This window comes from Enoplosus armatus, chromosome 4 (assembly GCF_043641665.1).
Source record: "Enoplosus armatus isolate fEnoArm2 chromosome 4, fEnoArm2.hap1, whole genome shotgun sequence".
NCBI classification, from domain to species: domain Eukaryota; kingdom Metazoa; phylum Chordata; class Actinopteri; order Centrarchiformes; family Enoplosidae; genus Enoplosus; species Enoplosus armatus.
In genome coordinates this window covers 21,555,134-21,573,438 of record NC_092183.1, presented here as the reverse complement: position 1 = coordinate 21,573,438, position 18,305 = coordinate 21,555,134, and the positions used below count along the sequence as shown (strand labels likewise).

The following is an 18,305-nucleotide window of genomic DNA, read 5'->3' as shown; positions in this document are numbered from 1 at the left end:
CTAATATCGTCATCGTCAAGTTTTTACCAATCTTCGCGGCTCAAATGTGGATAATTAAAAGTCGCCTTGGCTTGAGCCGTCCGTATTGTGGGCAGCAGATACGAGTAGCCAACTGGAGACGTCTCTCCGGATCCGTCAGGACGTGAAAGCAGCGGACACAGCGCGCCATGTGCTTGCGCGCGGGGGTTGGAGGCGGAAGTGGAACTCTTCCGTCTTCCTTTCCCATCCCTCCCAATACACCCCCCCCCCCCCTCCAAACACACACACACACACACACCTTCGCTCGGATACGGCCACACCGACAGGAGCTGGTAGGATGAAACTTTGCTGCTTCTTCAACTTTTTCCCCCAGTACGGCCTCGTTGTAACTTTCGGTGGTGTTTGGAACCGGTTCCCGGTCTGTGTTTGTCTCGTGTGACTCCCCGCTTAGACTGCCGGTCCACCGGGCTGAGCTTTGTTTTGCTTTGCTTCCACCTTTAAGCCTCGTTGTCACGCAAAGATGTGATAACGTTAGTTTTGGTGCTCTACTCATTGTCTTGCGTGTAGAATGGCACATACCTCATGCACTATTAAGTAATGGAAACGTTACTTATAGGGTTATTTACTTTGAGTCAAAGTGTGTGTTCTGACTTAATGTGTTTTTAGAGAGTAGAGTAAAACTTGTTGTAACTCCTCAGGTGCTGCTGAGGCCCCGTCATTCCCACTGGCTTCAACAGTCAGCCCCTCAGGACAGCAATGGATCCAAGTGGAGCCAGTGAGGGGGCTGGACCAGTGAGAAGACCCTCCAGTCCCTCCTCTGGGACACCCATGGGTGCCAAGGGACAAGCAGCACATAGTAGTCAAAGGGCCAAAGTAAAGATAACTCCCTTCCACTGCTCACCCATAGTCAGCGGTGATGGAGCTCACCGCAGCAAGCGTCCGGGAGCAGCTCCCGGGAAGCCGCTGGCATATCCTGGCAGCCTGTTTCTGGACACATCTCCTCGGCTGACTTCTCCACCTGTCAGAGAGAGACTGGCTGCTGCTGCTGCTGTTGCTGCTGCTGCTGGGAGCTCAGGGGTACAAACTCCCAGTACAGCCTCTGTACCCGCCACAACAGGAGAAAAAGCACTTGTTTTCAAGGTAAACGCATATACTGATGAGTGTTGAAGGGTGATTAGCAATTGCATGTCAAATGTTTCATGAATTAAAGGTCCCATATCGTAGAAAGTGAGATGTCCATGTCTTTTTAGATCATAAAGCAGGTCTAGGTGCTGTATAAACACTGTGAAAGTATCAAAACGCTCAGTCCTCGGAGAAATGCACACAGCCCGTATTCAGTAACCAGTGCCTTTAAACGAGCCATCAGGACTTCTGTAAGGTTGTGATGTCACAACTATTCAGTCACTGCAGCCACACCCCCATCTTCTCCTGGCACAGCACACATCTGACTATTTTCTGACACCAGTTATTCATCTGGGCTTCATTTTAAGCTTGTTTCACAGGTAATTACTGTTCTAAATAAACTTTCTGAATGCACAAACGTTCTTGCCTTCTTCTTTCTCATTTATTAAATCAATAAATAATGACGTCTTTTTACCTTCCAAAGCCTGCCGGCAGGAATGCCCCAAAGTCGAGCCTGATGGACTCCCATACGTCTGGACCGGCATCCAACGCGGAGCTCCGTAACAGCCATAAAGGCAAAGGCAGAGAGAAGAGAGCTGTCCCCACGTCCGCCAAACCTCAATCAGGTGAGTTGATCCTTTTCTTTTGCTAAGTTTATTAGCCTGAATCTGACACGTAAAAGATACTCGATGGAAAACAGGTTGCAGACGTTACATTTTATTAAATTCTGTTTTATTTTACTGTTTAATTGCTATTATTTGGATTCATTTTAAAAATGTTCAGCCCATTCTGTGTGATTTGTATTTTACTGTTATTTGGGAATCTCCCTCATTTGAAGCTGCAGTAATAAAAATTTCTGGGATCAATCATTTGAACGTTTCAGTACACCAGCCTCCTATTTGTTAATGTAAGGAGTGTAAATAAAAGGGAAAAAGTGTGTTAAAAGCACATGAAACAGAGCCCAAACATGTGATAATACCATTGATGTTGACGTTACATGGATTAATCAAATCATACACTGTGTAATAACAGTTTTTCCATGCGGTAATAGTTTGTATTGAAAGTGCAAACATGGGCCTTGATGTAATATGTAGTCTCCATGGTGACTTTTGGGGCATTATTTCCCCGTGATGACATCTGGCCTGTCATGTTTTCCTCACTCTGTGTGTCCTCCCTAGCTGTGAAGAGGAAGAAGAGGAAGATGGGAATGTACAACCTGGTCCCCAAGAAGAAGGCCAGGGCCCTTAAACAGCAGGAGAAGGCAGGTCCATGTGTTTATTTATTGCTTTATGCCAGACCCTCCTACCAGCCTGCTGTCGGTAACCCAGAAGAGCAAATTCGTATCTCAAACAATATTTGTACAATAAAGATTTTTCAAATTATGGTGATAGCCTGTAGAAAGAGACAGGAAACATGGGGAGAAAAACTGAGGGATGTGTGGGGTCAGCAGTTATCTATTGCTAGCAGCTAGCATACGTGGACCCACTTAATAGAGTTATAATATCTGTGTCATGCTGTCACACTAATGCTTTAGTTCACATAAAGCCACTCTGTGTAGCCACTATGTGAAAGGTTGGGAACCACCGGTCTAAACAAGTGAAGGCCAACTTAAGGTGACTAATTTGCTGATGTGCAGTATTACATGTGTGTTTTCTTGTTTCACTTTAAACATGACACTCTGCAGGTCTTCACGAGTTTAGATGTTGGCCCAAAGGATGTGCGGGGATGAAATTCTAATAGATTTGAATGTCTCTCCTTGTTTCAATCAGAAAGAGGGTCCAGGAGCCAGTGTGGAGAAGAACCAAGCTGCAGCAGATGAGGGGACAATGGTTCTGCCAGAGACTTTGAAGGCTGTCACACATGAATCGCTGATGGAGGTCGATCCTGGGGAAGGCAGTCGTGTTGAATACACGGAGCTGGCTTTGGACTGCCTGGACCTGAAAGCTCAGGAAGAGCTGCTCTCACCTCCCCTGTCAGGTGATTAACAGCATCTCACTGACTCATTTGGCTTCATAAGATTGATCTAAGGACACACGGGGCTATTTCTTGGTGTGATGTGCAGTGAAATAATGGGATGCCTGTGCAGGTGTAGCAGCGGTTGCTGAGGTGACGGAAACAGAGATGGCTGAGGAGTTACCGCTGTGCTGCTGTCGCATGGAGACTCCTCACAGCGTAGGCAGCCTGCCCACTCTGGATCAGACCTGCATGGCCATGGAAAGCATCGATGGAATGGTAAACACTGATGTATCACTTTGATGTTGGCCTCTTATTAGAAATCAGACAATCCTGAATTATCTGCCCTATGTGATTCAGAGTGGCCCTTTTTAGGGTGGGTTATACTCATTGGTATAAGTTTCAATGGAACAGTTTTAGCTGCTTTTCATCCTGGAATCCAAGAACAGCTCTGCAAGGAAAACAATGAATACTTGTAGGATATGATCAAACTGTTGCTAAACCCTAAAACTGTGAAGTTATTAAGGGTCCAAAAGCACAGAAGGTAGTAGAACCCCATTGGCTTTGATGTTATAATAGCATGTTAGGTTCTTTTTGTGAAAGCCTATTTGATTTCTCTCCACAGCTGATTTGTTGCCAGAGGCGAGTGATGAAGCAGGAAATGATGCGACCCTCCAACGCGGTCCATCTGCTGGTTCTGTGCGAGGACCACCGGGCTGGCATGGTCAAGCACCAGTGCTGCCCTGGCTGTGGACTCTTCTGCAGGGCGGTGAGGGGAAAACGAAGCACACCGTTGCCGTAGACGTGTCGAGACACACCTGACATTTGTGCGATACTGTACTGTGTTTCGGGTCCGTCCCATTCCCGTGAACACAATAATCTCAGGAACGCCTTGAGGGAATTTCTTCAAATTTGGCACAGACGTCCACTTGGACTCAAGAATGAACTGATTGGAATTTCGTGGTCAAAGGTCACTGTGAACTCACAAAACATGTTTTTGCCCATAAATCAAGAATTGATGCGGCAGTTATGGCTGAATATTCACACAGATGTTTAATGGGATACAACAATGAAATGGTGATTTTTTTTTTTTACCCAAAAGGTCAAAGGTCAACGTCATTCTGACATCATAATCTCCTGGGAAAACACTCTTTTAGCCATTATTCAACACCATGACGGAAGGGGAACAGAAGGGGAGATTATTTCACAGTTGGTCGGACACTGAATAGGTGACACTTTGGACACAAAGGTCATTGTGACCTCAAAATAGGTTTTTAGCCATAATATAAGAATGAATCGGGTGATTACAGATTTAACACACATGTTGACTGGGACGACGCAATGAATAAACAATAACTAGCACAGTACGGGCTTTCCTCTATTGCTCTTGAAATTACATTTGAAAACTTAGAACATTTAGATACTGAACATCTTGACCATAATGCTGTGTTGTTCTGGTCCATCCCACAGGGCACCTTCATGGAGTGCAGGCCGCATGGCAGCATCTCCCACCGCTTCCACCGCGACTGCGCCTCCATTTTAAGGGATCTCAAGTTCTGCCCCCACTGCGGAGAGGATGCCAGCGGGGCAAAGGAGGTCACGGTGTTAAAGGCTGTCCCGTCACCCTCCGTGCCCAGATCAAACCCGGGGCTGTCACTTCCGGCTGTTCCCACCGTGGCCGCCCTGCCATCAGTACCGACCACGCCTGCCGTTCCTCGGATACTCAGAGCGAAGAAGACCAGTGAGCCACAGAGGAGCAGAGACGAGAGCCCAAGCAGGTAACATGGGACTCGTGCTGCTCGCGTCATCTCATCTTCTCATAATGAGAAAGATGGAGATACCACTTCCCTTTTGAAATCACTAAACTCACAACTACTAAAGGATAACTCCAGTTTATACAAATCTTACTGCTTGCTTTCTCTCTCCAGGGTAGAGGGCGAGGCTGTGTGTGCAGCAGATAGACTACCTAAAGAGTCACTGGAGAGCATCCTGACGGCACTGGATGATGAGAAGTAAGGTTAACCATGAAATATTTTGACATCAGTTTGCAAGAAAGTGCAGTGTGGGACCACAGTTTGCACTCTGTTATGAATAATTGAAACCTTTTTATTCATTTTAGCCTGAAACCAAAGAAAGTGAAGTACCCCACCAGACAGCTGTACATCTCTGCAAAACAAGGAGAGCTCCAGAAGGTCATTCATCTCCTAGGTAATTCTACTATTTGACATGAAGCGGCTCCAATTACAATAACTCTGTGTATGTTTTTTTTTAGCATTTGTATTATCACACTGATAGACCGAACTTCGTACATTTACAGTTGATGGGAAGGACCCCAACTTTTCGATGGAGGGCCATAACAAAAGCACCCCTCTTCATGCAGCATCTGCTGAGGGTCACCAGGAGATCTGCCACATGCTGGTCCAGGTGAGGAGACTGTGGCTTCACTACAGGCCCAGATCCAATAGAAGGATACAGAGGCTGCAAAATGTATTGACTTTTTGCTGAATGGTGCAGAACATGTATGTACTTTCTACCTTTGGAAAAAGTGACCCCTTAAAGTTCCTTTTTAAAGGTACCACACTGAATTAAGATCATTAATATGTAACTAACTACATTCTGACTTTAAGTGAAAGCCTCACTGAACATCCATTTACAACCTTATCTTAATTTGGTAAAAAATAAATCCCTGGAAATTAGGGGTGTAACAGCAATACGAATCGGAATCCAGGTTTAACCTTAAAGATGCACGGACAGCTGGATCGATGTAAATGTACTGTGAACCAGTCGATGGCTCGATACGAAAGTTACGGTTGACTGAAGCTAATTCTGCACAGCGTGTCCACTCTCGTAAAAAGTCAAAGTGAGACTCTGTGTTGCTTGCGAGGTAGAAACAAAACATGTCCGACACGGTTTACAGTGCACCATCAAATCTAAAGTTTGGAAAACGTTTGTATTTCATAAGAAGTAAGGAAAACTGGACAAAAGTCTGGCCATTTGTAAGGTCTGTAGAACCACGATGAAGTAGCACGACATATCTCAACACTCACCGTGTGAGACGGCATGGTGAAACCTATGCGGGTGTTTCGGTATAACGAGTCACCTTGTTAACTGGTGACTGTCAGCCGATTGCGTCCTCGTAGATGCCTTTGAACATTTTGAACGTTGCTTGTTATTACAGAATTTGTTGTCAGTCTGTTTGAGCAACAAAAATTGGGTAGTATTTATTTGAAGGTAAGCAATGTTACTTTTATAGAATTGGCTTAAACAAATGTTAAGAACTAAATCAGATTGCATCGTTTCACACCAAATGTATCCTACCTGAATTGTATCGCAGCCCATGTATCTAGATATGTATCAGATCGTCTCATAAGGGAGAGATGCACATCCCTACTGAAAATACATCTTTGTGAAAGTGTGAAATGTAATGAGCTAATTATGTTTTTTCAGATCACAGAGAGTGGAAATCCCATACATAAAGTTATCCAACCCATATCCTTAGTTGGAAAAAACATGTTTTAAAGCTGCAGTAGGCAGCACTTCCTAATAATAATAATGATAATAATAATAATAATAATAATAGCTTGCATTTACATAGCACCTTTCAGGGGACCCAAGGACACTTTACATTAGAAGACAGACAAAAAAACACATAGGAGACAGTCAACAAATGGATGATGGTAGCAGTGATTGTCAGGGATAGCAGAGTTAATGAAGTCCATAAAGAGGTAGGTTTTTAGAAGTGTTTCGAAGATGTAAAAAGATGTCTGCCGGGTGAGAGTTCCAAAGGGTCAGGGGGTCGGGGGGATGCCACAAGCTCTGTCTCCAAAACTCCGCTGGTGGGTGTGAGGGGTGGTGAGCAGCCCTCAGTCTGAGGACTGTAGGTTCCTGTCCTGGACGGGGTATAGGGATGGATGAGGTCCGACAGGTACTGGGGGGCAAGGGTATGGAGGGATTTGTAGGTGAGAAGGAGGATTTTGTATGAAATTTGGGACCTGACCGAGAGCCAGTGGAGGTAGATGAGGGTGGGGTTGATGTGCTGCCAGGGCTTGGTGCGGGTGAGAAGCCTGGCAGCTAAGTTTTGCACATACTGGAGCCTGTCCAGGTGTTTGGTGGGTACCCCGGACAGGAGTCTGTTGCAGTAATCCAGACGGGAGGTGATGAAGGCATGAATGAGGGTCTCTGGGTTCCTGTTGGCTATTAGCTATCATCAACTGTATCCAAACTGTTGTACCCAGAAATCCTGTTGGTTCATATTGGTGTCTTAATTAGTGATGTTAGGATGCTGTGTGTGTGCAAACGTAGGCTGGAGCCAACCTGGACACGTTTGATGAGGAGCAGAGAACACCACTGATGGCAGCCTGTGAAAACAACCATCTGGACACAGTCAAGTACCTGCTGAGAGCTGGAGCAGCTGTCAGCCACAAGGTGGGTCAGCACACACTGTCAGCCTGATGTGTGCTCACGTGCATCTAGTTTTAATATCATTATTTTTCCTCCTGAAAAACATATTGTTAGTGTTTGATTGATGATACTAAACATACACACACACATACAAACAGAACCGAAAACCAGTTTACATGGACATAGTTTTCATCCTTATATGATCCCAGAAGACAAACATCTTTTATTAGTATATCTTAAATTGATGATGAAAACAAATAATACAATCAAGCAGGCCAAACATTTAAAATGCAACAAAATGAAATGCAAAGCTTTTATGTAGCCAAGTCACATTGCTTGTTTGGTCTACTAATGTTCCTCGGGTTGGTGGAACAGATGGGGTTCTGGTAAGAAGGCAGTATCTATGGCCTCCATGTGCCTCTTACAGTGAGAAACAGTCGATACGGTTGTTGATTGTGGCTTGAGGGTTGTTGTCCCACTTCGTTTCAGTGACTGTGCAAAGTTCTTGGAATTTGTCAGGAACTGGCAATGCACATACCACATAAATGCAACATCCCTTCCCATGTTGCCCGTTTCTCTACACTGTTTACTGTCAAAGAAAGGCAAAATGCCAAGAAATAATCTATGAAACTTTGCTCAGTATAGTAAAGTTAAGCCAAAACGTCTCGATCGTCCCCTGGTGGCTTGCTGCAGTATAGGTCATAAGCCCCACCCCTTCCATGTTAGCGGATGAGACATGGGCCAAACAAAAGCGGCCGTATCCGGGAGAGTTTGGCTTCATTTTTGTCCAGTGGGGTGAAGTGGAGACGTGTCATCAATCTTTGTATGTGTTCTTCTTTTTACTCTTTGGTCACATTTTGGTGAATGAACTTTGACCACAAACAAGGGATCAGCTTATGCTGATGAAAATCTCAGAGTTTGCTGAATCTGACCTGGAACACTTAAGAGTTAACAAGTAAGAGAGGTTTAGGACAAGAATACAAAAATGTTCTTGCCTGAGCAGAAAGAGGCTAAAAGATAGTCACTAAGAGAAACACTGTTAACATTACATGTAGTCATTTGGCCCATTATTTATATAACATAAAATTGATTAGAGCAGCTTTAAATCTAATTTGGTTGATGCAGGTGTCTGAAGCAAATATATAGTATAAAGGGTCTTCATAAGCATGTGATTGCGCTAGGGGGGAGGGAGAATCTCTCATTAACTGATCATCTTATGAAAAGTACAACATTTAAATTAACCTCCCCATCTCTAAGCCTAAAGTAGGCTCTAGAGGGTGGTAGACTTCTGGGTACATCTCTGAACTGTTCATTATGTCCGTTCCAATGTCCTGTTTCACCCATAAGTTCTAACTCCAGAAGCCAATCAAATCACATGCTCTTTCTTTTGGACTCATCCCAGGATATCATGGGATTCACCTGTCTGCACCTGGCAGCTAAACTGGGACATTATGATATAGTCCATCATCTGCTCTCCAAGGTTTCGAAATACATCAACTGTCAGGTAAAAACACACACGGCCTTCTTCGCTAACTGCTGCAGACAGCTAATGTTATGTAAAAAAAAAAAAAAAAAAGTCTGCACAAGATTTACAGCTTGTGTCTGAGCAGGACGACGGGGGATGGACTCCCATCACCTGGGCCATCGAGCACAAGCACAAAGAGCTGGTCCACCTGCTGCTGTCCAGAGGGGCCGACGTTAACATCAGGGACAAGGTCAGAGCACGTGACTCGCTGTTCACTTTTACAGCTGTACCACACACCCACACCATAACACTCTGTTTTCACACTTCACACAGCATTGCAGCTCATCAAGGTCAACTCTCTGACAAGTGTGATCTAGAGGGATGCAAAATATTTGTTACCTCTAAACTGAGTGAAATTTAAGTACAGTACACCGGAGAACCAGAGGGGCAGTGGGTGCAAAAAGGTAAATAAACACTAGTTTGAGAACCACAATGCCTGAAGAAAAATCTGTATAAAAAGAAATAGAGACTATCTTGGGATAGAATCACAGCAGCCATGATGGCCGTCGACATGTTGACATTCTGACCCATGAGTACTCAGTAGTCATTACTATTATTAATAATGAGTAATTAATGAGTACTCACTACTCATGTAATAAGTACCAATGGCCCCTTCCCTACTTCCTATCCCGCTACTTCTGCCTTTGCTTGGACCAGACCCTTCTACTAACTTGCCCTTCATTTTGATCTCAACTACACGCCTGTACAGTATCGTGACTGCATCGTGACTTTATCCAGTTGACAAGATACCACGTTTGGTCTAAAGCGCATGGCGCAAGTGCATTTAGGGCGCGTCCTACTCCCCTTTTGCTAGTTAAACGACGCATAATCTCGGCGCAGTGTAAGGCACAAAGGGGTTGTGTTTAGTCTCTTAATTATTCATAGGTGTGTCATCTCCCATTCCCTTTAAAGCCAGGCTCGCCTGCCGATATTTAACTGACGCGGAGGAGGAGGAGAGCTGCTTTGCATCCCTGTGAGTGTAACAAGCGTTGGTTAAATTGAGCCGGGGCTGTCCGCTCTCAGGTTTTCTCGGTCTGAAGCGGCAAACAATAAAACACGTTTTCTTCGTAGCTGTAGAGATCGTAGGCCTGAATGATGCAAGAACTTGTGAACATCAGAGCTTCTGTACTGAGTGTTTTGTCAGAGTGATTGTTATCGGTGATTTGTTTATGTGCTCTCCCTCCTGCCTGTTCCCCCAACTGTGCGTACTTACATCAGGGGTAGCTTAAACATAGGCTGTAGGGAGGAAAAGTAAGGACAGACTGGGTGAGGAGGGGAGGATGGGCTGTGAATGGGCTCAAATTTCCAAAAAATGGAAATAGAAATTAATATCCAACAAACATACATATAAAAATTATTAAATATTTTTTATAATACCTTTTTTATAGGAGTAGCATATAAGACGTCCTCCGCCCCAAAAAATTATATTACCATCCATCGCAATGTTTCACTGTGGACATATGCCAATTCTCCCCACTGGTTCAAGTGATAGAGGTGACAGAGTGCATAACTCACTGGGTCACCATGCATATCACACTGATGCTTTACCACACATACATAGGAACCTGGCTTGTTATTGTCTTGTTAAAGCCTGTAGTGATTGAAGCCCTGCCTCCATCATAACATGGTCCATCCTTGTTCAGGAAGAGAACGTCTGCCTGCACTGGGCGGCTCTGTCGGGCTGCGATGATGTCGCTCAGGCTCTACTGGAGGCTCGATGTGACCTCGGCGCTGTCAACGTCCACGGCGACTCGCCGCTTCATGTCGCTGTCAGAGAGAACCACCTGGAGTGTGTGATGTGAGTGTGTACTGGGTTACGCAGACCTTTTATTCATTTCAGATTAGTCCACTATTAATAAGATGAATATGATGCAGCCACTTACATGACAATTGGTTGTTTGACCCATTGGTTCCTATGCAGTACCTTCCTCCTGGTGCAGCGCTCAAGTTTTTAATATCTTACAGTCAAGAGTCAAATTTGCGGGAGACACTGAATCCTCAAAATGTAAAGATAAGATTTAAACTTGGTTTCTTCAAATGTAAAGCTATCAAATATCATACTATATGGCCACAAGTATGCGGACACCCACATACAGTATGTTTGTATCTGGGGACAGGAAATCTTAAAGCTGGAGTGTGTAACTTTTGCCCCCACCCCTACAGTTGCTCCCCCATTCAGCACTGGTCAACTCCATAAAGAAATGGTTTTCCCAGTTTGGTTTGGAAGAACTCAGCTGGCCTGCACATAGCACTGACCTCAACCCTATCCCTATGGGATGAACTGGAATCCAGACTGTGAGCCAGGTCATATCACCCAACATCAGTGCTGGACCTCACTAATTCTCTTGCGGCTGAATTGGAGCAAATCCCTGCAGCCAGGGTCCAATAATAAACCAGGCTGTTATAGCAGCTACATGTACAAGAATTACATATGGATGGAATGTATGGGTGTCAACAGACCTTTGGCTGTAAAGTGTATCAGCTACTGGCAGATTGAGTCCCTAAATATCTGCAGGATACTGGGCTTCAAAGCCCCCGTATTGGTCAATCCCTTGATACTCTAGTTTATTGTGTTTTTAATTTTTTATTTCATATTTTTGGTATGTAAGAAGTTTTTCTCTAACCCAGTCCCCAGACCTCTAACTTAAACATCCTGCCATCCGCAGGTTGTTTCTGTCTCGTGGAGCGGACGTCAATCAGAGGAACAGGGACGGACAGACGACTCTGGACTGCTGCGTCTACGGCTCCAAAGTGTGGACAGCCCTCAACACCAACAAGAAGCTGACCGACGCCAGGAGAGGCAGGGACTGCCACGGAGAACGAGTGCTCAGCAGGTAGACCACAATACTGCTGTGTGTGTGTGTGTGTGTGTGTGTGTGTGTGTGTGTAGCACCGTCCCTCCATAGGGTTGAGACATTTCTACCTGCATGGTTATGAAACACTTTCAATTTTGTCTTTTCTCCAGTGTTTTTTGAATGTGACAGGAAGTGTCAGATAATTTGAGGAATTCAAGAGAGGGAGCTCAAGCTACTTGTTTCCCCCTGCTTCTAGTCTTTAAGCTAGGCTAACCATGTCCATGACTTTTCTCACGACCTCTCACAAGATTTATATTGGTAACTATTCCCACTGTGCTAATGAGACACAGGTCTATGTAACACCACTGCACCTTTTGTCTGAATTCCTGGAGGTGTTCATCATGCATTTAAATGCACTTAAATAGATGATGTCTTGTCTGTTTTCTCCATCATGTTTTCACTACTTTATTGTGATGTTCTCTTCATACAGATATATATATCTACATGCATATATATATTTCTTTTTTACCGTACATATTTGAATACAATTTTAAAAAGCGTCACTTTTCCTCCTCTTAGGGACATTTCTCGGGGGTATGAGGCCGTTCCCATCACCTGTGTCAATGGCGTCGATGGCGAGCCATGCCCTGAAAACTTTAAATACATACCAGACAACTGTGTCACGTCCCCACTGAACATAGACAAGGACATCACTCGCTTACAGGTCACTGTGAATTCTTACATTACATTATTACAGTGCTCTATACTGGGCAGAATAAGATGCACATTTAATATCTTTCTGTGTGTATTTAAAGAATAAGTCTGGTGATATTCTGTGTTTTTCATTTTCATCCTGTGTGCAGACCTATTGCTGGCATTGTTGTCCAAAAACACTTGCTAAACACTAAAGTGGACAGCTCTGAGACTTTTAAAGAAAATGAAACTATATATTTATGAGTAGTTTTTGAAAATCTACGTCTTCAGTAGGAACCAATGGGTGGCAAGGGGTGCAGTTGGCAGTGTGATGTCTATGTCGGAGCAGGTGAGGGGTCTGAATGTTGGCTTACCCCTTAAAACGCACACAACCTGTCTGTAGCTTCTCCTCTCTACTCTGATCTCCTTTTGCCAGTGTGTTTCTGGCCCCCTTGTACAGGATTCTATTCCCACGTCTGTCGGCCTCCCCCTTGGCCTGACAAAGCTTAGCTTTAGCTGTAAACCAGGGTGTGTTGTTGAGAGACAAACTAAGACATTGCTGGAACTTGAAACTGAGTAAAACATGGAATATCACCAGCCTTATCGTTTTTACCTGGTTCTGCTGCTACAATTCACTTCAGACTTGTAGCCGCGTTGGAAGGGTTCCAGAAATGTTATCAGGTCTCACCTGCTAAGACTGCCATTGTGACTTTTTTTTTGAAAAATGAGTTAGGGGACTTCATCAAACCCACAAGCAGAAGGACCTGCTGTTTACCAAAATATTCAATATCAATGTACCATTGTTTTCACTTGTTCAAATTAAAATAGAAAAACCCTCTCTGAAACTGCACCAGACAGGCTTGCTGTTTCTATTTTCCACTGTCATATTATGTACAGTTACATAAAAGATAAAAGCTGCACAATGTCATGTGTATATATATATATGTATATATATATATATATATGGATATACCTGACTTATAAGAGCTCACTGATTGTGTCATTCAGCACTGCAGCTGTACAGACGACTGCTCATCCAGTGCCTGCATGTGTGGTCAGCTCAGTCTGCGATGTTGGTATGACAGCGTAAGTTCACACACACTCTCACACACACACACACACACACACACACACACACAGAGTTAGATTTTGATTCAGGTAATACATTCCACAACATTATTTCAGTATCGTTTATATTTAACAATATTACAGTTAATTGTGCAGTGTACACTTTATCACATTATGCCACATGCGTGTTTATTGTTCAATAATATTAAACTGTTATTCCAGATGGAAGTTTGGTTTCTAGCGGATTAATCAACACATCTTCGGGGACTTTAAGGATTGACCTTTGTCTACTTCTGCCTGCAGTAATTGCTATTTTAGATTTTGCAAAACAGAGTTTACAGGTTTACCTACTTCATTTCCAATTGTTTTTTTAAAGTCAAACATCTATTTCTAGCTAGGAATACGTGGCGAAGCTGCCTTTAGCTTCTATACCGCTCAAATGTGGAACAAAGTGCCAGAAGAGCTGAGACTTGAGACAATGCTGACTACTTTCAAATTCAAGCTGAAGACTGACCTGTTTGACGTTGCTTTCAGTTAATTTTCTTTTAAATCAAATATATTTGTTTGTACTATTGTTTTTTTTGCTTTAACTCTGTGTGTTTTTTGGCCTTTCTGCTTTTATTGTTTTTATGTTTTCATTCATGTGCTTGCTTTTATTGTTTTTCAACATTTGTTTCTTGTGCTTTTGCACTTTGTAACACGTCTCTTGGTGCATATGTAGGAGGGTCGACTACCACTGGACTTCTGTCAGCGTGAGCCCCCGGTGCTGTTCGAGTGTAACCACGCCTGCTCCTGCTGGAAGACCTGCAGGAACCGAGTGGTCCAGAACGGTCTGAGGTGACTTATTTCACTTCTTTAATAGCTCACTGTGGCTGTTTCCTGTTGTACCATTCCTCCCTTGTAAAATACTACTGCATGTCCTGTAGAAAAGCTGCTTTTTTATCTTGGGGGAGAGATTTTTATAGGAAGAAATGTGCAGAAGTATTACAGTAGTACAGTTTTTGCACTAGCAATGAGTTAAATCAGCAAATATAGCTCCATCGTGGTTGTGAGGAATAGTGATGCTGCTATCCGTTGAATGAAAGTGAGAACAGGAGTGGAAAGACACTTCAAACCATAGAGATGTTTGATTTGTACAGCTTAAGTACTGAAAGCTGAACTACTATGGTGCTGTTTGTCTCTCTTTAGTTGGCTGCATGACCATCAGGTTAACAGTTCTCTAATCCCCTTCCCATTTACATGACAGTTAAGAAATCAGCGCACTAGAGTACTGGTTGGTTTCTTGTTCACTGTGTTCACTGTACTTGATGGGAACCTGGGGGTGACGGCGTACATACAAAGGTCATGGCTGGCAGGCGATGGTTTTATACTAGGCCAGTGGAAAAGGGACTCAATTCTATCTTCCAGGAAAAAGGGATTAGCTCTCTAAGTTTTGTTTTTCTCTCTTGAAACTGTGTTTTCTTGAATAAAACCAGTGTTATCTTTTTGTATGAATGTTCTTCTGAAGTGTGCTGCTGCTAGATGAGATAATGACCTCGTCGTCGTTTTGTTTCAGAGCCCGGCTGCAGCTCTTCAGGACACAGAAGATGGGCTGGGGAGTGAGGGCCATGCAGGATATCCGCCAAGGAACATTCATTTGCGAGTAAGGACAGGCTCTCACGTGAGAAACGACAGTGTTTTCAGTGTTTTTCCAGCATGAAACATTGAACACTCTTCTTCCACAGGTATGTCGGGGAGATTATCACTGACTCAGAAGCCGACAAAAGGGAGAATGATTCTTTCCTCTTCACCCTCGACAATAAGGTGACTTGAATTGGTTGACGTGAGTGTTTACCAACTTAGCCATTCTGTGAAGTGACAGAAGAGAATGCTCTGATGTTGGAAAGGCCAACGTTCAGCGGACAGATCGCTCAGTTATCTCAGCTCGGGAGCCGGCTCCTATGTCAATTTTTGTTTTCATTGGGTTTTCAGCAGACAGTACAGTTTGATTCAGGTTGAAAATATAAAGTGGCTGCCATTTTTTCGGCATGGTGGCGCAGTGGTTAGCACTGTCACATGGGAGGTAGAGCAGGCTAGAGCGGGTTGGGGGTTCATGTAGCAGTGTCGTTGAGCAACACACTGAACCCTAAGTTGCTCCCAATGGAGACCAGCATCTTGCATGGAAGCTCGGTTGCCATCGGTGTGTGAGTGAATGGGTGAATGAGACTCAGCTGTAAAGCGCTTTGGGAACCGTGAAGGTTGAAAAGTGCTTTATGAGGCAGATCATTTACCATTTGGTCGGGTTGACACGGCCCGCGAGAGATGGGAAGCCCACCTGGATGTGTCCATTTTGCATTTATCTAGTAGTGGTTGAAAACTTTCTATGAAGATAGATAGATAATGCTACACTAATAAACGCATATAATGCTTTCTGATGCACTATAAAACACTATAAATGAGACTTATAATGAATTAGAAGTTCAAGTGTCTTATGGGTGCTGAAGGTTGACTGATGGGGCTCATAATACATTCTGACTACCTATACTCACCTAAACAATCAACTGCAGTAAGGGCTCATAGTACGCTATAATAGTCATGCAGTGTCATAAGTGATCATTGTATGTGTCACATAAAGTGAAGTACATATTGAATAGTGCATGCTTCATCATAACGTTTCACTGTTGGTGGTAAGTAAAGTGTCATGCATTTTCACGCATTTAAAAGAATCTATGCTGCATTGCCAAAACTGTATGATGCTGTAATGTCAGCGCTGTAGGCTCTACACACACCTAAAGGTGCCCAGCCTACTTTACATTACCTTCAGAGTTAAGAGAACACAAAAAGAAAGCAAGCCAATACCTGGTTCTGTATACATGTGTCAAACCCTTTATATCAAATACAACCCTCTCATACGCTGATGGTAAGCATTTAACAGAAACTGAGGTCTGTCAAACGTCGTGTATGGAAACATGTACTGTAATGCATGTGCTGCTACGTTTGGTCAAGAGGTGGAGCTACAGAGTTGCTCATCTATTTGCTGTTGTCAGCAGACTGTGGTTGATCTGATGACGACAGCTTGTTGATGGTAGGGCAGACAGGGTGGATTAGTTGTTGAAGGAATTATTCTGAAATATCATCAATCTCAGGTTTGATTTCTCAAAAGCCCTTGGTTCCTTTTTGAAGTATCTCAAAGAAAGAAGTTAAAACCAACCTGTTTTTTTTTATAAATTTTTGCCTCCATAACTCCCCGTTCAGGGAAGTGTGAGGCTACATGCATCAGGGCTGTGGCTTCTGAACCACTACAGTAGGTACAAATAAGGAATAGAATCAGGACGGGTCTGAAAGAGGGTGAGATTCACCCATTTTTACTCTACTACTTTATTACAGCCTGGGGCTTATTTATTGTTAAATCTGTCCATCATTTCTATGAGTAATTATAATGTTGTACTCACCAAGTTAACTCCTTAGATCTGGCAACACGGCGACATCACTAAAAAGAGGTCTGACAAGACAGGTTGGTAACAAACCAACAGGTTTAGCCAAACTTATTTGAAGTAGTGAAATTGTAAAATTATGACCCAAAGAGCTTCCAGTCCACCAGATTTAGGGTGTCACCAGGTAAAGCCAAAGAGACTGTGACATGTGACTTGTGACTCTTTTTGGTCGCCATCTCGTTCAGGTGGGAGAGGTACACTGTATCGACGCGAGACTCTTTGGCAACATCGGCCGCTTCATAAACCACCTGTGTGAGCCCAACCTGCTGGCTGTGAGGGTGTTCACCATGCACCAGGATCTGCGCTTCCCCAGGATAGCCTTCTTCTCCAGCAGGCCCATCAAAGCTGGGGACCAGATAGGGTGAGCTCGGTCTACTGTCTTCCTTTTCCTGCTCAGTAGAGAATTTTAAAAAATATATATAAGATGTTAAAACACAGATAATGTGATGGATTGGTGTCTCTTCCTCACCAGGTTCGACTATGGCGATCACTACTGGAGGGTGAAGAGCAAGTACTTCAGTTGCCAGTGTGGCTCTCTCAAGTGTCGCCACTCAGCTGCTAGCAGATAGAAAGCCACTGATGACCACTGATCCCTCTTTCTGTCCGGACACATTTTGTCGCTGCGACCCCTCTCTAATGTCAGAAACACTGCCTTCTCAACCAGATGAGAGTGATGCTTTGATTAGGTAAAAAGGTATTTTCTGGTATTCACTTGAATTCTCAGTTTTAATGCAAGCAAACGAAAGATAAACATTGTTCAAATCTGCTATCTCAAAGCACAGGATCGAACTTATTTGTACACCTAATGAGGTTAGTTACTGCAGCTTGAAATACTGTATGTGAGAGTGGTTTAACTAGTTTTAAAGGTTCAAAAAATCTTAACAGATGATTTTAACATTCGTGGACTCTTCCTTTAATACTGCAAAGTGTTATATTTGTGGATTAATGAAGTGAAGTAATGTTTCTGGTAGTCTGATCTCTTCTATGGACGTGCTTTTTACTACATGTCTATTTAGCAATTAAACATTTTTAAAGCATCTTTTCCTCTTGTCTTTTTTTTTTTTTACGATGGACTTAAGTTAACAAGAACAAGTAGAGAGATGGCTTCTTTCTTCACTCCCATTCAGCCACCAGAGCAAGTAGTGAAGTACACTGTTGTCTAAAATACCATGGTATGCTGGAGCATTAACATTTCCCATCATTGGAACTAAAGGGCCCACACCAGGAAAAATAGCCCCTGACCAGAGAAGCACAATAAAGTACGTTGGACAAGGGTGTCCATATACTGTAGTTTGA

The 18,305-nt window shown here is 43.5% G+C and overlaps 1 protein-coding gene across 1 annotated transcript; it reads left to right on the top strand.

Moving 5' to 3' along the window:
- The first annotated feature begins 290 nt into the window (after positions 1–290).
- ehmt1a (euchromatic histone-lysine N-methyltransferase 1a) lies at positions 291–17,374 on the top strand. The gene is made up of 22 exons (XM_070903655.1): positions 291–311; positions 678–1,119; positions 1,586–1,727; positions 2,280–2,362; positions 2,871–3,078; positions 3,188–3,333; positions 3,680–3,823; positions 4,525–4,832; positions 4,983–5,066; positions 5,174–5,262; positions 5,372–5,478; positions 7,357–7,479; positions 8,858–8,959; positions 9,066–9,170; positions 10,624–10,778; positions 11,647–11,814; positions 12,355–12,499; positions 13,477–13,554; positions 14,258–14,373; positions 15,092–15,178; positions 15,261–15,339; positions 17,195–17,374. The coding sequence occupies exons 2-22, from the start codon at positions 736–738 to the stop codon at positions 17,372–17,374; spliced, it is 3,033 nt and encodes a 1,010-aa protein (XP_070759756.1). The 5' UTR covers positions 291–311; positions 678–735.
- The last annotated feature ends 931 nt before the right edge of the window (positions 17,375–18,305 follow it).